General features: G+C 35.8%; 1 protein-coding gene across 2 annotated transcripts in view; it reads left to right on the top strand.

The window, feature by feature from the left end:
* The window catches only part of ADAMTS6 (ADAM metallopeptidase with thrombospondin type 1 motif 6), a 140,239-nt gene that overhangs the window by 104,259 nt on the left and 11,875 nt on the right, over positions 1–24,105 (top strand). For both annotated transcript variants that reach the window (XM_058826222.1, XM_058826223.1), the window contains exons 14-20: positions 1,061–1,163; positions 2,222–2,355; positions 4,102–4,225; positions 5,444–5,524; positions 9,696–9,859; positions 11,693–11,831; positions 21,085–21,214. In XM_058826222.1, coding sequence (XP_058682205.1) covers positions 1,061–1,163; positions 2,222–2,355; positions 4,102–4,225; positions 5,444–5,524; positions 9,696–9,859; positions 11,693–11,831; positions 21,085–21,214 — 875 coding nt within the window. The remainder of the gene's footprint in view (positions 1–1,060; positions 1,164–2,221; positions 2,356–4,101; positions 4,226–5,443; positions 5,525–9,695; positions 9,860–11,692; positions 11,832–21,084; positions 21,215–24,105) is intronic.

The raw sequence follows: 24,105 nt of genomic DNA on the forward strand, positions 1-24,105 counted from the left end.
AATGTATAATAAGAATCATAATTTTTGTGTTTATGTTTGCATTGTGTGATAAATTTTTAGCATCCATGTTAATAGAGTCCCTTTCACCTGAATGCATTTCAGATTCCTGGGAACTGCTAGCTGGCTTAGGTACACAGGAAGACAAGTAAAATGTCATAAAATGGACTCTTCTCTTGCTCATAAACTAGTAATATTTATTATCACCTCTGATGTCTATCAAAAAAATCATTTTCTCTTTCTCTCTAAACAGGATTTTAATCTGTGTTTTAAGTACTTTCTGATGAAGCTTCCAATTTCAGCAGGTACTTAAACATTGATAACAATGTTTAATGAGATGAGGGTATATTCAAGATTATTTTGAATCTGCTGATGAAAAATGTTATAAATAGCAAAGAATTCTGTTTCTCCTGTAATTCTTTCCAAAATCAATTCAACTGAAATCTACCCTCATTCCAAGTAAAAAAATTACTTCATGGTTTTGTAATTGCTAATGCAAAGCAAGGAAATGTTAAATGAAAATTTTTATTTCTTGACGCATGGAGGCTGGTAATCAGAGCAAGACATGCTATCTATTTTCTTTCTCAGCCTTAAAAAATACTTTTGTCAAGGCTACAAGTAAGCAGAAGGGATATAGTTCTCTAGAAAATGCTTTTTTTCTTCCTTGATGTCATAATAATGTGTCTCAGTACAGCTGCTTAGTACAGGATAACTGAACCTACAGCTCTGAACAAATTTTTTTTCCAGCTGTTTTTAATGTGTTTATAAGAAGGTAGCTGATGGATTGATTATGACGCATAGTTTGACAGGATTCTGATTTTCCAGCTTTATGGAAACTGTTATGTAACACTTACCTTTCTTTAAATTACTTCAGCTATTTCATGCCAGCCTAAGATTGCAAATAGACACTTCAACTGCAAAGTAATAAAGTAAATTTTGGAGTCAGAACCACAAGACAAAACCTTCTAATTACTTGCATGATTGTGTTTGCAGTATAAGCATTTAATCATTTCCTTGCATGTTTATATTTGGAATAAATGAACTATTTTGTGTCATTTTTTAGCCATGTCCTTCAGGGGCTCGTGATTTTAGAGAGAAGCAATGTGCGGATTTTGACAATATGCCTTTCCGGGGAAAGTATTATAACTGGAAACCCTACACTGGAGGTAATGGTTAGCATTTGAAAACCATTATCATATGTGAAGATTTTGAAATTATATGAATGTTGTACAGAGAGTAATGTTTGTAAATATAATGTTTTGACTAAAATAGCATGAGCTAAAATTTTTAAGCTTGTATTTTTGTCAGTTGCTGCAAGTGATACTGAAGAACAAAACTTCTTTATTCTAACAGATTTTGTTTTGGTGGGAAAGGGAGTCAGCATCATTGTAGAGACTCCACTTTAAAAATATGGAGGTGTTCTCCACCTGCACCTGTACTAGAATTAGATACTTCATAGATGATCTGCAACTGCCTCTTATGCTACAGTGATGAGTTTAGTATTAAGTATTTAGTATTAAATAACATCACAGTAAGTTTGCCTTTCCTAAAGTCAGGAATATATTAAGAAAATGAGAAAAAAGTAAAAACATTTATAGGAGTCTCTGAAGACTACTTCAGGAATTGCATTACTTATAATATAATTTAATATTTTTTTCCCTATTCTAAAGTTAGAGGGTATAACTTGTGTTTTTTACACTTCATTGACTTGAATAAAATTATTTACCAATGATTTTAGCTTAACAACCTAAATGTTTTTACAAACAGGTTTTCAGATTAAAAGCCTAAGGAAGGTCATCATGATCATGTGGTGTGAGCTGTAGTGTAATTCAAAAGGACTGAATTCTCAACTGAAATTTTCTGATCTCAGTTTTGATATACTTCTAGCACTACTTTCTGTTACTACTCTTGCTGTTCAAATAGTGAAGTGATATCCTTGTTGTTTTAAATTGTTCAATACCCATTAGGATTGTACTAGCATAATGGCATCATTATGGACCCAGCCAACTTGTCATATCTCACTGTGTGAAATAATCTTTTTTGCAAAAGAGAAGAATCAAGGAGAGAAATATTAAGGGGAAGTTAAATAAAATATATACCTTGTATATGTCAGGTATGAGATAAGATTGCAAATTGCATATCTGTTTAATATTTTTAACTAAACCTTAACTCTTTAAGGTTTCTATTAATTTTTTTTTTTCTTTCATTTGATTTTGTTGTCCAGGTGGGGTTAAACCATGTGCATTAAACTGCTTGGCTGAAGGGTATAATTTTTACACTGAACGTGCTCCTGCAGTAATAGATGGGACTCAGTGCAATGCTGATTCACTGGATATCTGTATCAATGGAGAATGCAAGGTTACAAAAGTTTTATAAAGTACTTATGAATTAGCTTGTTGTGTCTGCTGTCACTTATATTTAGGTATGGTACTTGTATATTACACAAAAGGGAGTGTTGACAGGTCAAGTTGTTAATAAAAGTGTAAGATTGAGACAAAAAGTTTAAAAAGGATATTGCATAAAATCGACAAATAATTTGAATTTCAGTAACTTCTCGCAGATGTTAGTAGCATCTGCCATTTTATCTTTTTTCTGGTTTGATGGTTTCTGTTGAAGAGTTGATTGCAGTGGCAACAGGAGATGAACAGGTTCCTTGCAGTCTTCCAAGGCCTGTTCCATCATTTCAGTTAGAACTTTGCTCTGGCTGGAAAACACTACATGTGAACATATTAATCTGTTGAACTAGTTCATCCTGTTGCAAAAAAAATCATGCTGTTAATGTAATTGAAACAGAAAGTTGTCACTATTGCCCTTTGGTTCTAGGAAAAATGTATAATTATTTATTTGCCATTTATTAAAAAATTTATTATCTTGTAAGATTCCTATAGAACTGCATTACAAGAATTTCAGTAGAATCAGGATTTTGTGCCATATTTTTTGGTTATTAGCATTCCACTGCTTCCTCAGTTTAGCAAAGCATTTAATTATGTAATTAGGTCTAGATATTTGAAAAGTACTGGTGACTCTAAAAATTACTTGATTTCAACAAAATCACTGACCTAACTAAAGCTTAACTTAATGCTGAAGTGCTTTGCTAAATGAGGGGCTGAATATGTATGCTTATTGAATGACATAGAGAGATCCTAAGTTTTGCCATGTTTTAGTAAACAAGTGAAAAGAATCTCAAGTTGAGAATGAACTGTGAAGAAAGTTGGGTGTCTGTCATCTTAGTGAATCAGTAAGTGAAACTGTATATAGTTAAAATTATAATATTTTGTCAGTTATTGAAGGTATTTTAACTTTTTTAATGACATGTATATTAGCTGTTTACAAGATGACAAATAATAGTGGTAGACAGGAAACAAAGACAGCTAGACAGTTACATAGCTGCCGTCTTCTTTGTTGGAGTCCTGGAAAAATATTGTCAAGCTGCAGTCTTTATTCTGTTTACAACCTACCGGTTTCATCCTATTTTTTTTTTCTTTTCCCAAAGATTCTGTCTTTATTTTCATTTGTTTCCATTTTTTTTCATATAATACAGCATGCAATGCAGCTTTCCACTATGTTTCATTCTGCATTTATTCTTACTGTGAAGTAGTTTACAGTCTATATTCATACTTACAAAAATTGCAAGTTTCTCCTGCAGCATATGGAAATATGGTCCATGAAGCTGTAACATCTTAAGAATACTACTTATGCTGTGTAAATGTTTAAGGATCACACAGGAAATGTTTACCTTAAAAAAACAATATAGATGGCATGAAGCTGTTGTAATATCAAATAACAACATCAGTAATCATTTATTGATAAGTATAATAATTATATTATGCAAAACACTGTAAAGTCTCTTCCTAGAAGTCACAGTAGAAATGCAAGGTTCTTATTAATCAAGATTTGGTAGCATCCCAGAATGCTAATTATTCTCTTTTTTTATCTCTTTTCATTGTCAAGTGAAAATCCACTTAAAGTACTGGTTATCAACAATAAAGTAGATAAAAATAAGAACTGAATATCTCAAACTTGAGGGAAAAACTTCAAAGAAACTTTTGAAATAATGGTGCACTACCGTCATCCTGTTAAAATATTTGTTCTTTCTGTTCTCAGCATGTAGGTTGTGATAATATTTTGGGGTCTGATGCTAAGGAAGACAGATGCCGTGTATGTGGAGGAGATGGGAGTACATGTGAAGCCATTGAAGGTTTCTTCAATGATTCATTGCCCAGAGGAGGTATGTACGTGTATATCCGTTCTGTTGCACAATGCTTTTAGATGACTCTTTAGCAAATACCAGTGCTGCCTTAATTCCTGGCATGGCTTTACTGTGGGTCATTCACTTTGACTCTTTTTGCCAATTGGTTCCTTTTTTTGTGCATTAGCTTGGATTGATCCCAAATACAACAATGTATTTAAATACTGAATGCTTAGTTCTGTTGGTGAAGTTTTTTTGTTATTTTTTAGTTATGGTGGTATATTAAGGGTGTATTAAGTTGTGTATTATTTTACTGCGTATGGTAGAATCTGATAGTCATGCATGAAGTTTTAGAATAGCAAGAATACAGAAGAATATCTGAAGTTCATCATATTAAAAATTCAGGAAATACATATAGGCTATTATTTTTAAACTTAGCTCAAAAAATATTAATCTTGTAGACTTAGTGTTACCAGATTTTGCACTCCATAATTCAGGAAAAGGAGTAATGCACTGCAGTTAGTTCTGTCCAATGGGGGACCAGTAATATTATATGGGCGTGGAACACTTGACACTCTGTGAGGAGAGGTTGAGAGAACTAGGCTTGCTCAGCCTGGAGAATCCCCTGGTTTATGATCCTTCAATACTATGAAGAGGTCATGGAGAAAACAGAGCCAGGCTCTTCACACTGGTGGGCACATGGTGGGAATCAGGACAGTAGCTATAAACTGATAGAAGAAAGGTGACCAACCAAACAGAAGAAAAAAAACCTACTTCCTCAGGAGGACAGACTAGCAGTGGATCAGATTTCCCAGAAAGGTTGTACAATTTGCATCTTTGAAGTTTTTCATGGCCCAGCAGGATAAAGCTCTGAGTAACTCAATCTGATCTCTTAGCTGTGCCTGCTTGTAGCAGGAATTTGGACTAAATGCCTGACTGAAGTCCTCTAAAACTTGAATTATCCTATGATCCCAAATACATTGTAAATGGTAATTACTTAAGATACACTGTTGAAAATACTCTACTAGCACTTAAAAAAAGGAATGCCTGAATACTCAAGTTCTTGCCATCAGTTAAAAATTTTTGTATGAAGTTTAAAGTTTTCCTTTGTATCACATGAAAGAAAATGTTCAAGTACATTTGAATCCCATATCTCACACTCATTTTTAGCTTTAAGTAATTCATTAATGCTTAGCTTCATTACTTAAAACTGATGAAAGTAAAAAACAGCAAATAAAATTTATCTTTGTCTTACAGGATATATGGAAGTGATTCAAATTCCAAGAGGTTCTGTGCACATTGAAATAAGAGAAGTGGCAATGTCAAAAAACTACATTGGTAAGGGCATTCTTTATATAGCAGATAGTTATTAAAATGTCAGAGTTTATATTGTGATTTGAAGGTACATTTTCTGATTTGTCCAAACCTTATACACTGTAGAAGTAGCAGAGGGAATAGTTAGCTGTTCATATAGCTAACTTGTGATCAGACAGTTAGTAGTTAGTTGGGGTATATTCTCTTCAATGTAGTTATTGAAATAGTCCACACATTTCCTCCTTGTCCATTCAGTGCAAAATCATGCCAACTTCACTATTTTTAAAGTGTTAGATTTGAACTGAAGCAGATAAGGAAATAATGCTCAATATGAGCATTATTCCTTGGTAATAAGGAAATGAAACTCAAATAATATCCTGTTCCACTGTGAAGTAGTGTCTTCCATCTGGAAAGTCTCTTGGGGGATTAAACTGTTTTAAAATACAATTTTATTTCATGAGCAGTCACAGTTACTTAAATGCTAACAATCCTGTCTCTTTACTTCAAAGGAATTCAATGTATCAATTACACAGTGTTGCTGTTTTGTAGGTACTAGATCACTCCTGGTTTATAGGTAAGAAAATCAGGTGCAGAAAAACTATGTGATAATTGAAACAATTTGGGAAACCTACTGTAAAGCATTGAATTAAATTCAGATTCCCAGATTCTTACTCATTTCTCTAGAGTCTGTTAAGTTTGCTTTCTGGTTTTTTAATACTGGTGTTTACAGATCTGACTCAGTCAAACTGAAGACAACATGCTTTGCTGAAAGTCTACATATCTTGGTTTCCATAGCAGTCAGTTGACAGTGGTACAAGAACACCAATTTCTTAGTCAGAAATAGATTAGAGAGCTGAGTATTTGTACAGCAAACTAAGAAATTAGCCCAAGCAAAAACTATTACCTGTTTAAGCCGTAAAGCAGCTGTTGAGGCTACTTCTTTCAGACTTTAGTCCATGTACTTGGTAACGAATACTAACATGTAGGAAAGAATTGTGATATCTGTGGGTGTGAGTTAGAAAGGCAATTACCATCATCAGAAAATTCATTCTTAGGTGGATTATATTGACAATAATGGCACCTTTTACTGCTGATTGCTTACCTTTCTTTCTGCCTGCCCTCACCCTTCTGTAATTCAGCAGATAGTTAACCTCCCTCCATTCTGCACTATTAATAACACTATCAGCAATTGAATGCTTTCAGCATCACTCTCCCCAAGGCCCCTCCCCCATGTCAAAATATACCGCGGGTAAGTTTGCTTCTGTATCCTCTGTTGAGGTTTCATGCAGAGGTGGTGTGAGGGACTCGTGCTATGTCATGGTCATTTTCTGCCAAGAAGTCTTTAATGGGCAGTTGAAAAACAGAAAAAAGATGCTGCTACAATTGATTGTTATTCCTCCCTAAGAATAGAGCAGAGAAGAGAGATCTGGAAAACCATTTTGATTGGCACAATCTGAATAAAGTAAATGAAAAAAGCAATTTTTTTTGTTTAAATAGAAAATACCTACAAAATCATTAATATTTCATCTGGCCACAGATCTAAAAATGTAAAGTTGTACATAAACACTTCTTTAATGTGCTTATCACAATTTCAAGGGATTCCTGGGCTTTCAGGCTCTCTCCTCACTACCTTGCTTCATTCCACAGAGCCCTTACTACAAAATGAGGTCTTCCTTTCCTTTACTAGTTTCTTACATTTCCAAGTTTCAAAAGTGCCATTTTATCCACTATACCTTATGGGGAATTTTGTTCAGTGAGTGTGAACCAGATCTTTGTTTTAGGATAACAAGTTTCTGGGGAAAGGAAGGCTTTGATTTGTCTGCTCCCTTAAAGGAACTAGTCAAGCGGAATTGGTAGCTAAAATGATATTATGATGTCAAAATAAATAACCCAAGGGTACTGTTTTATGCATGTTGCTTTAGTGGCAGTGTCAACTCCACAGCTCCTTCTCTGTCTTTATGGAGTTCCTCCTATGGTCCAGGACAGCTATTTGTGTGGCCATACCATGAACAAGATTGCAGAACTGGTTCAGCTCAAAATAACCATTTACACATATTACTATATATTCTCTTATTTGCAGTGCTGCCAACTATGTGATCACAGTCTAAGAAATTAATTTCTCTATTTGAAAGTGTACTAAACCTTCTCAGTTTTGTAATAGTCTACCTGTTCTAGTTGGAGATGTCCCAGCTTCTTGTGGGGGAGTGGACTAGATGACCTTTAAAGGTCCTTTCCCATACATACTATTCTATGATTCTAACACACCAAAGAAATAAACCCCTGTTGTTGTCACACTGGCTCCTTTATTCAAACTAAGATTTTCAAACTAACTCACAGCAAACATCCAATAGTTCCTTCAACTAAAATGCAGTTCCTTTGAAATCCATGACCTCAAATTTTGAGTGCAGTTAGACAATTCAGTTATCTCAGTTAGCACTTGTCCTCTCTCACCTTGATCTGGCAGACCATTTTCACCAGTATCACTCCTAGTTATGTAACACAATTGGTCAAAAGCCCATTTCTGCAGCTGCACAAATAGCACAATATTTTAACTGGTTTCTCCAACAGATAAACCAGCAGCAACAAAACTGCTTATGTTCAGAGCTGCAGAAAAATCTATATATTTAATAGTACTGTTATCTTCCCTTAAATGGCTTGATCCAAGGTTACACCTGGCTTTATATTCCTCTTATGACAGTTTTCTATGGGCTTCCTGCATTTTAGGTTCTCATAAATGATTTGATTATGAACATGAATTTGTTCTTTTTGTTTCATATGCTACTAGCATTATGCCACTGCATAATTATTGTTGTGTAATTATTAGAATGCTGTTCACAATTGTGGCCTTCACCTGTGCATGACAACTGACATTAGGTAAATTTACTTGGAGAATGAAAATGCATTTTTCTTTGGCAGTCAGGTAAAAAATTAACTGCTTTGCTTCTGGATATATGTTAGTTTAATCATACGCAGCATACGTTAACTTTCATACTTAATGATGCTAATGGAAATAGTTACTAATTTCTGCTGAATATCATTGTCACCAGTAGAACAGTACTGCCTCTTTCACTATCTCCTGCTCACATGAATGCTTTCTGATCTGTTTTACACAACTTAAGCATCACTGAGGCATTTTCCCTAACTGTTTAAGGTAAACCAGCTGTCCACACACATGTAGTTGAGACTAAAACGGCAGATAACCGAAGTTGTCTTAGTCCTTAGCATTATGATGTGTAGTTTTCCCCTACCCAGTAAAATCAGTTGTTTGTCTCAATGGAAAATGACAGGCTCTGACTATGGGGTTCTAACCATAGTTTTTCCTTTAAAAACATGATCTATTATAAATGAATAAATAAAATATGTAAAACTTGTTTATTTTCACTTTAAATCAAAAAGTCAATATTTAATAAACTGAATATTCACTTTAAGATACAATGTCAGTTTCATATTTAGGAACTTAATGTAATATTATTAATAAAATATCCAATTCAAATCCCTGAATAATATATGCTTGCCCATCCTAATGGCTGGTTTAGCTATGGAATTTCTGTTTCATCTCTGGTGCTTTCATGCTTCAAGGCTGTAAATTAAGAAGGATAAAATATCTTATCAGATGAACTAGCTAGTATTTCAGTTTGTAGCAGAAATATCTTGTATTTGTGCTTTTATATGGCAAAAAAGAAGTGGACAAGGCAACAAGGCAGCAAGACGTCAGCTGACTGGTACTATATGTCAGAGTCAATGTTCCTTCTCTTTTCTCTTCTGCACATTATCTGTGGTACTTATTCCATTCCCCAGCTTCTTAATCTAAATATGAGGTTGATAATTGATTACACATTTCAGACGTTCATGTATCTCATGTAATTCAGAATACATTGCACAAGGAGTCAATTTTAAAGTTGAAGATATATTGCAAGTTGCATGAGGCACTCTGGTTCATTTCATGCAGCATCTGCATTGCTGAAACCTGCGAAGTCATCTGATTGAAGATTACTGCGGAGGGAAAATTGTTGATTTACATGAGGGATATTTTCACCAGGGCAAAAGAAAAGGCTTTATATTGCTTGAGAAAACAGTGTTTTGAGAAAACAGCTGAAGCTCACATACTTCTAACAGATTAGTAGCTTAATTTACAGTGGCTTCTCCATTATAAATGCTGCTTCCAATTTTTAGGTGGCTTGTATTTTTTTTTAAGCTTTAAAATCTGAAGAGGATGACTACTATATTAATGGTGCCTGGACTATTGACTGGCCAAGAAAGTTTGATGTTGCTGGAACAGCTTTCCATTACAAGAGACCAACAGATGAACCAGAATCTTTGGAAGCACTAGGCCCTACTTCAGAAAACCTCATAGTCATGGTAAAGTTATAATAAATCTATTTCTGTAATTTGAAATATGTGTTTATGTTCTGAGAAAAGACAATGCCATGAATGAAATTAAAATAGGTTGAGTTTGCAAACAATACACAGCTTGTGTAGCTGGGACTTCATGTGTGTTTTAACACACATTTCCTACATTTAAAAACTGACTAGCAAACAGTGATGAAATGGGGATAAAGTCCGAAGAGCACCAGGAAATCTCACAGAAACTGAACCACATTTCTTTAAATGTGATTCACAGTAATAGTAGTGAAAATTGTGAATGGACCGTGTATAATATCTCTGCATAGCGCTGACGCTTGACAGTCCCTGACAGTTCTGCACATTTCAGTAGTTTTAAGCCTGGCCTGAGTGTGACATTTATACACAGCTTTACCACAGAATGAGTATAATGGTATTTCCCATGTTAAAGTGGCATTTCCTATGTTACTGTGACGTACATTTCTCTCAAAAGATTTTGTAAAGTATGAGAGTGTAACAGAAGCTATGACCAGGATCCTGATGCCATCTGTGACAATAGGTAATCATGAGCCTGCTGTTTCACTACTGTGTTGAGGAGGAGTATGAGAACAAGTTGATATTTTCCCAGTGTATTCTGTCATCTGCCAGATTTGCAGTTCAGTGGTTACTTGAGCCACACAGGATATTTTTTAGAGAATAATTTTTGCATGGATATCCACATTTTAGGCAGCATTTTCATACACTTGAATAATAATTTTTTCTTCTGTAACTGTGCATAGGCTAGACAGTCTGTACAGAAAAAGTTACACAATTGTAGTGCCTTCTTTCATTCAGTCTGTGTCACTGACTTTCTGAAAGTCCTCTGCTCTTTTACTTTGTGGAGGTAGACAGATGTGCTTCTGCAAAATATAAGAGAAAGTAGAAATGGATGAAAACTAGCTCTAAGGTGAGTCAGATTTCTGCATCTAACTTGAAGATCTGCTATTAGCAATGAAAAAATAAGTTTGATAGAGAATCAAAGGCTAGCGTTAGACAGGTAGTCTGTATAAGTGCAGTTTAACAGTGAGGATAGATAAAAATTCTTGCTGATGGTTGCAGTTTTGTCTATGTTGCCTGCAGTGATGTGGCTGCAATGAAAGTTTTATTATTCTTTTAAAAGAATCACAGGTGTGATTCCACCAAGCTTATGCTGTTGGCTATTGCATTAAGGGAAAACAATGGCCTCAGCAACATTCTGTTGGTGTTACTATTATTACTAGAAGTCATGTACTGTACTGTAGTCACTAGAAGTGCTAACAAAGGAAGAGATAAATTCAAAACTCTGTGGATTGTACTCCTCACAAGACTTCAGTGAGAACTGCTGCATGTTTCTACAGTAATGTGCTTTTCCAACTTTGACCTCCCATAATTATTCAGCTCCCAATTTAGTTTTCATGAAGACATTAATTTTATGAAAACTAGCAAAATTTATAAAATTTATGAAATGAGCAAAATTATGAAATTTTGTCAGAAATAAGGAACTGACTGAAATAATAAAGTTGAGTTAAGGGAGAAAAAAAGGATAAAGCTCACCTTGGACAATAGTATTTTTCTTTTGTACATGTTTTGAAAGATTATGTTGGGAAATATCTGAAAATAACTATTTTTAGTAGTAGTATATAGTAATATAGTAATATAGTTATTATATAGTAATAGTAATATAGTTGTATATATAGTAATAGTTTACTTTTAGACTTCCATTATTACTTTTTTCCCATTTAGCAGAACATAACACATGCCTTGAACAAATGTCACTGTGTTTGCTGTCTGCTTGCCTGCTTTAATGGTATAACCAGTTATTTTCAACTACAGATACTGCTGCAGGAACAGAATTTGGGGATAAAGTATAAATTCAATGTTCCGATCTCTCGCACTGGCAGTGGAGACAATGAGGTTGGCTTTGCATGGAATCATCTGCCTTGGTCAGAATGTTCTGCCACTTGTGCAGGAGGTAAGACACCAGACAGTCAAGCTACAGGGTAAACTGAATTGCAAGATAAAATTAAATATGTGTAATTATCTAGGTGACTAATTAAAAACATTTCTTTCAGGTATGCCTCAGATCTTAATGAACATTTACTTTAATCACAGTGGATTTTGTTGTTTACAAGTACCTTTAATATGTTCAGATTTTTTTGTTAAATACAGTGTATCTTGGCACAGTGTCTCTCTCTGCTGATACTTCTGAGACTCTCTTGAAGCTGGTATGTTTGTTTTTCCCAGAAGCCTTGTTGATAAAGGATATCAGAAGTTTAAAGTAAGGAGATTAAAAACAAGAAGGCAAAATAGGCATCTGTAAATAAAGAGATGTGTCTTTGTGTATTTGTAGGTGTGCGTCACACATTCCTAGTCAGCCCTCCTATCCTCCAGCCACCAAAGTTTAGGATGCACACTGGCAGCTTCTCTGTAGAAGATAACAATTGGATTTTACTTGCCAGCCCGTAGCAGTATGTGAGAATTGTTGCCCTTGGGCAGCAGTGGGGGATTTGTAGATTGTCCCATGCGGTTCATCATGGGTGGCTTTTGCCGACAACTTATTATATTCCTAATCCTCCCTCTAGTGGCCACCAATGCAATTCTTTACCTCTGGCTGGGAGAGCAGGACAGTTGGCTTCCTTCAAAGCCAACACCATTGCTGCTGCAAGAACTGGTGAGTAGAAGTGCTGTGTGAACAGTATCTTTCTTCTCTCTGGAGACTGAATGAATCATCTCCCCAACATACCTCTGTTCCAGAAGAAATGGGAGAGTGCTTTAAATGCATCTCAGAATGTCAGTTTCTACAGCATTGTGGACAACCTTTATCAAGAAGAAGACACCATATTTTTTTTAAAGAACCTTTGGACCAGATACTTGTTGCTTTCTTGTTTTTTCTTTCTATGGGAGGTATTCATCATGGCTCACCTTTCTGCTGGAAGCTGCTGTGGCTGGTACTAGTTGTATACAGTTTAAATACAGCCTAGCCATACAGAATACACAAAGAATAGCATAAATTCTTTTCTGTGCCACTAGAGAACGTCTTGAAAGAAAATAAAGGAGGATGCCAACTTTCTCCAATATTTTCATTATTCATTTGTTGGATTCCTGGATGACTGATTGATTGATTTTTAAATACAATTTTAGTAACGGTAAGTGTGGCAGTGAAAAAAACATTTTAAATGAAAAGTATAAAGAAGTGCCTAGCTCTTACTAGAGAAAGTAAGTTCCAATTAGCAGAACCTTAAAGGTATTGTCAGATCCTCTTTTTTTGTGATGTTAGTGAGCTAATCTTTCTTAATCTTTCTGAATTCCTGGGAAAATTCCCATTGATTTAGGTATAATATAATATAATCACCATGGATATTCTGTCACAAAGGCCATTGCCATTTCACACATTTGGTGAAATACAGTGAGAAAAAATAATTGGCTCTGAAGGAGTAGACACTTGTTGAGATTAAAAAAATTTGGATGTAATTAATTAGATTTCAAGGGAAGATTTGTGAATCCCTAAAAGTAGCATATATTTATTAATTTAAACTTAGAGGAGGTGGAGGAGAGATTTTCTCTGGTAGCTTATGGTGGTTGACCAAGGCATTTTCTCTCCTTTTTTTCAGCTTAATAAAAGGATGTATTGTGGTCACTTATTTTCGCTGAGCACTGTACTCATAAATATATATTTCACTGTAGCTATAATTCATGTTAAAACATGTACCTGCTTTCTCCATGAGAGAACCTGATATTTCTCACAGTTTATGAAACACCTTTCACCATATGCCAAAAGAAGACACTATTCTAAAGAGGAGCTGAGTCAGGCAAAAAAAAAAAAAAGGGAGACATAGCTTGAATAGAAAGAGACTTTAACTGGAGAATTTAGCTAATATAAATATTGTATTGAATAGAGGCTAATTGACCAGGGACCATTTTAACACACTACCTTATGCCCACTCAACACTGCTTAAGTCTAGTTCTTTCTAAATCAGTTTATCTGTATCTGCATTGCTTAAAGACTGAGTGACTTAAGCATTTCTTAATTGATTATTGACTCCTGAAACATGGGTATCACTTGATGTAGTAACCAAAGTGAACTTGAGCATATGTGTTGAATGTCATGAAGCAGAGCATAAAGACAATGTGACACTGCAGAGTTTAAATAGTTCTGGAGTGTTGTATATAGCAAAAGGGTCTGATTTTTTGTGCTGTTTCTTCTTCATAATGTTTTGAGAGCAATCCACTGCATTCAGCTCTTCCTAGACCTGCTAGTATGCGTTGTATTGGAGAGGAGTGACTAGAACAGTCAAGGAGCAAGAGCAAGCTGGGAGAAACCTACAATCTTTGACTGAATAGTAATGTGCTGTCTTTTCCACCTGACCTCTATACTGTGTTCATCTCTGCTGTGCTGAGAAGTTATATCAGAACAGTAAAATCCTTTAACTTTTCAAATAGGAGCTCTCTTCTAGGGCCTGTCTTGACTTCGAAGAATAGGAAGAGCACAGTAAGTGGAATCATAGGAAGGAGAAGAAAGGTTTCTTGTTTATGGCAGTTCAATACAATGCCAGAGATCTGGATTCTGTTCCTGTCTCCTCTGTGTCTTTTTCACAGTACTGAGAAACTCAAAGCATATGTGTTTTTTAATTACTTGCTAATTATGAGTTCATAATTTTATGAGTGGCCCTCTGAAATTTCTGACCTCTGAAACATTCAAGAAATTTCATTGTCTCATGTGAAAACTCATCTAGGCACCTGAAATCAATGGGCTTTTCACAGTAGACATTGTACCTCCTGTCCCCCTGTGTTCTCAATAGAAAGATGTAGGAAGTAAGTTAGAGCTCATGAAAGAAACACGTTTAGATTGCTTCTAAAATGCAGAATAAAGTCTGATATGAGAGGCAGTCTCGGCTGCAGTGACCATGAGATTGTAGAGTTCTGTATTGAAGTAAGAGGTACTGGGACAGCAAGAAAGATTATTACCATGGAATTTAGGAGAGCTAACTTTAGCCTCATTAGGGATCTTTTTGGAGGAATCCTGTGCGAACAGGCCCTGCAGGGCAGAGGCATCCAGTAGGGTGGATTGATATTCAAGGATCATTTACTCCAGGCTCTGGAACGATGCATCACAATGAGAAAGAAATTGGGCCAATGGGGCAAGAGACCTCTGTGGATGGATGAATCAAGGCTATTGTCATGATTCAAGTATAAGCAGGAAATACACAGGAGATCAAAACAGGGTCAGGCCACCTGAAGTAAATATAGAGAGGTGGTCAGGGTAAATGCAAAAGAGACTATAAAGAGCAGTGCCCAGCTAGACTTAAACTTGGCTAAGGATGTCAAGCATAATAAAAAAGGTCTTTTCAAATGCATCAATTAAAAAAAAAAAAAAAAATAGATAATGTGGGCTCATTATTAAATGGAGACAGGACATCAGTCCTTGCTGACAAGACCAGGCCTCAGGGATCCCTGACTGAGGATCAGGGTGAAGGAATGTTGGAAGGAAGACGTTTCCTTTGTGAAGGAGGATTTGGTCTGAAACAACTAGACAGACCTACTCAAATCCATGGGCCTTGATGGGATGGCTCCGCTAGTGATGAGAGAGCTGGTACATCCACTAGTGATGAGAGAGCCATAACAAGACTGTTCATGATCACATTTGAAAGATCATGATGATCAGGAGGCATGCTGAGGACTGAAAGGAAGTGTCACCCCAGTTTTCAAAAAGGGCAAGAAATAGGACCCAGGGAACTATGTGCCAGAATCCCTGGGAAGGTGATGGAGCATCTAATTTTGGAGGCCATCTATGTCCTTATGGAAGACAAGAAGGTGACCAGGAATAGTCAGCATGGCTTCACTAAAGGTAATCAGGTGTTTGATTGCCTTCTACAGTGAAACAGCTACCTGGATGGATGAGGGGACAGCAGTAGGTATTGTCTGCATCAGCATCAGCTAGGCTTTCAGTATCCTTTCACTGGCAAAATCAGGAGGTGTAGACCTTAGACCACCAATGAGGTGGATGGCAGATCCCAGAGATTCATCATAGGTGGCAGAGGGTTTAGTTAGAGGCCTAGCACTGGTGGTGTTACCCAAAGTTAAATACTGGGCCCAGTTTTATTTAACTTATTCATCAATGACTTGAAGGGCAGATGCCTCCTCAGCAATTTCATTGAGGACTCAGAGCTGGGAGCAGTGGCTGATACCCCAGAGTGCTGTGTAGCCCTTCAAAAGGATCTCAGCGTGTTGGAGAGATGGACAAAGAACAGTCATCTGAAGTTCAGCAAAGGCAAATGAAGGGTCCTGCACCTGGGAAGGAACAATCCCAGGCACCATCACAGCCTTGAGCTGATGCTCAGAGCTGCTGGGGGGCAGCTCTGTGGACAAGGACCTGGAGGTCCTCATGGACAACAAGCTGTCCATGGGCCAGCAGCATGCCCTGGTGGCCAAGAGGGCCAGTGGGATCCTGCAGGGCATTTAGGAAGAGCATTGCCAGCATGTCATGGAAAGTGATCCTACCCTGGTACTCATCCCTGGTGAGGCCTCACCTGGGGTGTTGTGTCCAGTTCTGGACTCCTCAGGACAAGAGAGATGGAACATGGGACTCCTGAAGGATGCTGCCAAAAGGATGGATCCAGGCTATTCTCGGTGGTGCCAATCAATGGGACAAGAAGCAATGGAACAAAAGGCATAAACTCATGCAGAAGAAATTCCACTTGGAGTTGAGGAAGAACTTTATTGTGCAGGTGACCGTGCACTGGAACAAGTTGCCTGGAGAGGCTGTGTATTCTCCCTCACTGCAGATATTCAAGAAGTGTCTGGACACAATCCTGTGTCATGTGTTCCAGGATGACTGCTTGACCAGGGAGTTTGAGCCAGATAACCCACTGCAGTCCCTTCCAACCTGACACACTCTGTGAGAGATTGTAAACTGTGTATTTTGTAGTGTCAGTTACGTTAAAGGAGAAAAGTACACATAGTTTTTCTGCCACTGACCTTAATGTTCACTGTACAGGGAATCAAGAAGAAGAAGCCAAATCTCTGAAGTCTGAGGTGTTGATATTTTCAATTTTTTTTCCACAAAAGAAGTTCTTCAGATTTAACAGTAAAAAAGGCTTTTCTGATGATAGGCAGGTCTTTTTTATCTAGGATTCCTATGCTCATATGTAGGATGAGAATATAATTTCATTGATTTTTAATATCAGCATTTTCCTTAGTCCTGGGGATCCAGAATTGCAGCTCTTCTTTTTGTACACTAGAACCTATGTTTTCTGTATTGGAAATTTTTCCTTTATGATACAAATTTATAGTATCTGAGCTAGTTCTTTTTTTCTGGGAATATTATGTAAAGCTGATCTACATGTATGCTTCATATTATTTTCCTTTTTTCCTGAAAATACACTAATAACTCTTCTATTCTGAGGCAAGGTTTTTCAGAAGAAAAGTTTGCTATTATCTCATATAGGTAGGTCTTTATAGCCAGTGGCAAACTTGGACAAGGCTATGTGAAAGCAATGCCATAGAATATTGGAATGTACAGTGCTAAGTTATCTATAGAGAGAGGAGTGGGAAAGGAGAGAACACATGGAAATTAGAAAAAAAGTTAATGGTAACAACAGAAGATTCTCTTTAAGGATCTGAATATTATTTAATGAGAAACAGAAAATGAAAAGTACGATACGTAGAAATAAGAAATGAAACAATACAATAAATTCTGAAAAGTGAAAGGGAAGTTGTATCACTTGCAGATCACAGGATTATATTTTATTAACTCTTGGGCATCTTTCCTTATATCTTGTAACTTTCCAAGAGAAAGTGTATTACTCTGTTCAGATCCACCAGTCTTCTTAATAAGGCAGTGAGTTTCTGGTGGTATTGTTTAAAAAAATACAGCAAAGGAAATAAGTCCTTCTTCATGTTTTTTTTTAATATTTTATTAATTTAAAAATAACTCAAATAACTGCCTTCTCCCTTTTAAATTTCTTTCATGCTTAATTATGGCAACAAATGACAGCATTTATTATCTGGAATTTGCCAGTAATTCTAAGAATTGGTTAGGAGTTCATGCATTCTATTACAGTTCATCTCCAAATGAACAGATTAAATGTCTAAGATATTCATGGGGGTTTTTATAAAATAGTCAGCATACTATGATTATCATAAGTAAATTGATTACTGTTCCATTTTCTTTGCTGCTCATAATCCAAGTAGAGTGATGCCTACTATGTTTTTCTTTCATGTCCTCAGATGAATTATGAAGCTGTCTTTAGGCAAATAAAATATACTTTTCCTCATTGAAGAAAATATAAGTTTGGCTCTGAGATGAACATCTTGTGATCTGATGAGTGAGCTCAGAAAGTATGTCTGGGTTAACCAGCATGCACTAGTCTTAGTGATGCAAGATTCACTATGTATTGGTCCTGGCATCTTTATAATTAACTGTAGCAATCACAAGCCACAGTTTTTGGGATTGCTTTTAAAAATAGATACAGCATTTACATGCCTGCAATTTAAATTCAAGAATAAAATGTGCTCCATGTAATTTAAAATTTGGCTGCTGAAAGTCATACAGACTATTTGTGAATTGAAATCTGCAAAGCATTTCAGTTCTCTGGAGATCATGGTCACTAAACCACTTTTGTTTTCTATTAGGATTGCATTGACCAGTCATGAGGACATTTATGTCTTTCATTATAAACTAAAAATCTAGATTTGAAAGCAGAATGTTTCTGTCTAAGTGCTTGTAACTATTCCCCCCAGAGTTTAAATGAACATGTTTATCTGTGTTTTTTAGATTACTTTTAAAAGAGACCATATACTCACGGAAGAGTTCATAATTTAAAAATTCCTTTTCAATACAGGGCATAACCAAGTTGTAGCTATTTTCTGGATAAAAGCAGTACTGCTATCTTTTTCCATTTCTTTTTCTTTTCTTAAAAGTTATTATCTGTTTTTTTCTTTCTTTGAGATTTTTTATTAAATAACATTATAATTAGACAGCAATTATATGCAGTTTATATACTGTGTGACAAGATGCTGCAGAACTTCTAAAAAATGGATTAATGTATCGCCTGGCATCAATTAAAGATACTTCACTGTAAGTGATTAGGGTGAGCACTGTCTTACAAGTGATATACTACCTGAACAACAGTCAGTAAATAACACACTTGAAAACTTTTTTTGAAGCTATGCACAGTGATACTTTGTGATCATAAAACTTCGGAGTATTTTCTTACTACAAAATTCCTCAAAAATGAATTTGTTAGAAGTGCCAATTTTTAACCAAATTCTAGAAGGAAATGTATCTGATGCCAGTAGGAAATTCAGTAAAAATATAACATTAATATCAATGCTATCTGATAAGTACATCTGTGAGAATGGTATGCATTATTAGAATGCTTAATTCTAAAGTATGTATAAAATATTTTTAACCAAATATATTTGAGGAAAATATCATTATGACGGCCACATTCAACCTCTTCAATCAAGAGAATTAAGGCAATTTGTGATAGAAATGATAAATGATTAGTCAGAACTGAGCATGAATTGTGTATCAGGTAACACAGCATTGTTGTTTGTCTAGAGCTGTTAAATATTATTTCTTATCATGGTGAAATGTGAGCAGAAAATTGCTATAAATATTCTTACTTAGATTGCCAGGTCTGATTCAAATTACTGTCATCTGTTAGCAGTTTTTGCATTGATTATAGAATTCTAAATGTATCTTGTCACAGCTTCTCATATATTTAGATCTTTCACTTATTTTCCAAGAGCCAAAGGAGGATATTATTTCCTCCTACAAGGGAAGCTAAGAGAATTGGGTTTGTTCAGCCTGGAAAAGAGATGGCTTAGGTGTGACCCTAAATGCAGGCATCCAGTACCCAAAGGAAACCTACAAAATAGATGAAGAGGGACTTTTTTAAAGAGCATGTTGTGACAGGAAAAGTGGGTATGATTTCAAACTGAAAGAAAGCAGGTTTAGATTAGATATTAGTTAGGAAAGAATTCTTTACTGTTAAGTTGGTGAGGCATAGGAACAACTTACCCAGTGAAGTTGTGAATGCCCCAGTCCTGGTAGTGTTCAAGGCCAGGCTGGATGGAGCTCTGGTCTAATGGAAGGGCCCCTGCCCACAGCCAGGGTTTTGGAACTCTGATCTTTAAGGTCCCTTCTAACCACGTAATTCTGTGATTCCCTGCATATCTTAAAATGAAGAGATGTCTGTAAGGTAAAGTTGGCAGATATTTGAAGCCAGGAGGTTTTAACCCCCATTTAATTGTATGCATATCACATTTTGGAATAAGTTAAATAATTGCTTCTCTTTTGAAGGAAGGTACAGGACTTTTTTAAGCATTTATAATACAAATAATCACATTATTTCAGTTTTATAACTGCACATATTATGCATATTATGTACAATAAAAACTGTTTGTGAATTGAAAATACACATTTTATTTTTAATGCTAACATTTTACAGCATGTTTTTAAGTGAGGAAGAAGTCAGTGTGTATTACTCTTGCAGCAATACACTGTCATTATATCAGTGGTTCTTTACTACTTTTTTTTATAAAAAATCCAGAAAATATGCTTAATAAACTACCTTATAATGTTGCCTTGGCAGTGATATATCATATTTTGGGAATAATGATCAATTCTAAATTACCCTGTTGATGATTAACAATAAAGGAGGAGCTGGAAGTGCCAGGCAAAATGAGTATTCAGAGACAAACTGCCTCTTTCAGAATGAATTACAGTTCTATTATTTTATTGAATAAACTTTGTAAGATAATGTACGAAAATGCAACACTGTTTCCCAGTATTGCTGGTTTGTTTTAAACCAGAGCACATAAACAATAATTCTGCATTGAAGTGTGACCACATTCTATTTGGTAATGTTTTCTTTGAAAATTTAAGTGACTTTACTAGGAGAGGGGATGGCAGACAAAGAATAAACTTTGTGCAATACATAAATAAAAACAAACTTCTGGTAAATCTATAAATATATTCCCTTTATTTTAAAAAACTACAGAAGCTTAAATCCCTCTCTGAGTGGGGCAGCCTAAAACGGAAGAAAAATAAAAAAAATATTGTGGCTAGGGGCATTCAGTGAATTTAAATTCTCACTGCTGTAGACTTTGGCCAAGTAAAGTGGGATGGTAGAATTGATAATCAATAGCTGAAATACAGTTATACTCAAAAAGTAGAAGAGCAAGAATGATTAATTAACAGTCTTTCATTTCACTCCAAGGTGTCCAGAAACAGGAGGTGGTGTGTAAAAGGCTGGATGACAGCTCCATTGTACAAAACAATTACTGTGACCCTGACAGTAAGCCTCCAGAAAACCAAAGAGCCTGCAACACTGAGCCTTGCCCACCTGAGTAAGTCATTAATCACTTTAAGATGGACATCTGTTTTGCTCAGAAAGAAAAGTTCTTCACAATCTATAATAAATCCTGTTAATTAAATGTATATAAAATTCACATCTAGTATTCATGTGCTGTCTTTTCAGAAATGGTATTTGGGTTTGGTTTTTAGTTTCTTGTTTCTCTAAAATCAGCTCTGCAAAATGCAATGAGGAGCTGTGATTTGACAGAGGAACAATAGTGATGTTTGAACTACACCAAACACTGTAAATAAAAAGGTACTAGCAAAGCAGTTTCTTAGGATCTGAGTGTCATATGCAGTGAATAGTGCACAGAGTAGAACTAGGGACCATTCTTAAGGCAATAATGATAAAAGAATGTTTAGATGAGACTTTACCCTAATTATTAATAATAAATCTGAAACATTTGCCATATTTTAGCGTATGTTATATTAACATTTGTATTGAAGTGTTCACATGAGAAGTGGCAAATATAGAAACTTCTAAGCAGACCAAACCATTTCCTGAATTTTTTTTTTTTTTTTTTTTTTTTTTTAATTTTCCTGATAAGTTTTGTAAAACCTTTTCTCCAGCATATTCAGTGTCGTGCATTAATGCTGTATGCCTTTAGGATTAGGTGCTTAGATTCTGTTTAGATTTATTTTTAAGGATAGCTGTATGATATATATTGATAATTAAAAACCCAGCAGCTCATTTGATCAAAAATGAAGTTTGGCAAGGACATGTAGCATAGCTTAATCTTACTACAAAACCTGTTTAGAAACGGTTGTGGTATTTCATACTAGATAATAATATCAACATGTGAACAACAGCTTTTCTTATGTTTTGAGGCAAATAAGACTTGTGGAAAAGGTGGAACAGATACAACAGTTTAATGATTCTGAAGCTCTGGTTAGTTTTACTTTGATGATAATCTGTAGCTGTATTCCAACTGGGTATGAAAATCATTAATGCTGATTAAATGCAGATACTGCACAGTACTCTGGTCACCTGTCAAATGTCTCTTAGAAACTGCTGAATTGTAGGATGAAGGACACTGTGAGGAATTAGACAAGATTATTGTGCATTAAAATCCCAGCAGGTCAATGAGCTTCCAACTGAAGTCAGTGTCGTCCTGGAGTGTTAGCTGCTTCCCTGGTGTGGTGACTGATAGTGCAGAGCGTCTCTTACACTTCATTCTGCTGTGCCATGTAACACACTCATTCGGCATAAAGCCATGTAAAGCCATTGCACTGCTGCTGCCTTTGGCTGTGAACAAGCTGTGTGATGGGCAAGCCTAAATTAGGTCTAAATCATTGTCCCACAGTCTATACATAAATGTATGTTTATCCTGGAAGGATATGCCATTGTCTTCTGGATAACACTTTGGCATGGCTATAAGTGCACCAACCATGTACCTGAGACCTGAGAGTAGGACTTGAAGAGCCTTGAAAAGTTTGATCAGTTCCTTTTTACTGAACACATTCCGATCCCTTCCTTTGTGTGGCTTAGCTATTAGCAAATTAGCATTTTAAAAAGCAATGCTAACAAAGTTATTCCAAACTAGTTAAATTTTGGGGGTCTTTTTGCTGTTTGGTTTGGTTTTGTCTTTGTTTTGTTTTGTTTCACTGACACTACTTAAAAAAACCCCACAAACCAATGAAACCCAGTCCACAGAGTGGGAAGCTTTTGGATTGCCAATCCAGTACAACAGGGATTTTGATGGACATGGTGAAAGTCATCAATATTCCGAAAATGGGTAGGATGTATTAGCATCTACTTCAACATGTCAGAGCAGTTGGAGCTACGTCTGCCTCCATTCTGATGTTCCCTACAGAGTGAATTCAAAGTGCCAAACTAAGAAAAGGTACTCAATTCCTGGTTCTGTGAGTAGTCTAGTAGAAGGCTGTTCAAATAACAGATAATTATCTGAAGAAGTTTGACTGTTTTGGCAGAAAGTTTTATCATGTGGTAAGACTTAGTCAAGGCCAAATCTTTTTAATTAGCACAATTCTACTCTTCTTGTGGTGTATACCAAAAGCAATGAAAATGCTACTCTTTCTGACTGAATGCTGATTACATTATACTTGATGTCTTTGAACAGCAAAAGACTGTGTTTATTTTCAATACGGTATTTGTTATTACAGTAAGTTGCTCCTACATTTCAGATTTCAATAAAATGCTCTTACAGTTCTATGAATTATGAATAGTGCTGTCTTGTCATACAGTATCAATATTAAAGGTACCTGAGAGCAAAGTCACTTGAGCAAATCATAGTACCAATTAAAAATTAACACTATAGCCTCTTGAAAGCTCTGAAGAGCTTCAGATTCTCCCTATTGTGGTAAAAGCATAAGATGTTTTGATGAAGAATCACAAATTAATTTCGTTTTGCTGGGAAAGTAAGGACAGAATATAGCATAATTGTTTCCATCTCTGCATTGATCTAGTTTCATGTCAGGATACATTACACATAATGCAACACAAAAGAGGATAGCAGCACTTTTATTTTTTATTTTTTTTTGACAGCAGCTTGATAAAATGACAGATTTTATGAAGCAGCTTCAGGCATACCTCCAGAACCATCCAGTGACTGACATGCCTGGCATTTCTGGCATGTTGGCAACATGTGATAGCATACTAGACTTCAGTTTCATCCTTTGCAAGGATGACTCAGAGTGTCTAATTAACATTTTTGAAGACAAAATGTGCTTGTCAATATTATGAGATAATTGTGTTTAATTGAGCTGCATTTCATAAGTAGAAGTAGGTAACATTACAGCTGGATTAATAGCTGCTTTAATCCCTGCAGCAGCACAAAGCAATCTAATATTACTTACAATTCTTGGTTTCCGCTATGTATGCAGAAGCACTCAGAAGTTCCCTCTACCACCTATCATATGATTC

Source organism: Poecile atricapillus, chromosome Z (genome assembly GCF_030490865.1).
Source record: "Poecile atricapillus isolate bPoeAtr1 chromosome Z, bPoeAtr1.hap1, whole genome shotgun sequence".
In the NCBI taxonomy this organism is placed as follows: Eukaryota; Metazoa; Chordata; class Aves; order Passeriformes; family Paridae; genus Poecile; species Poecile atricapillus.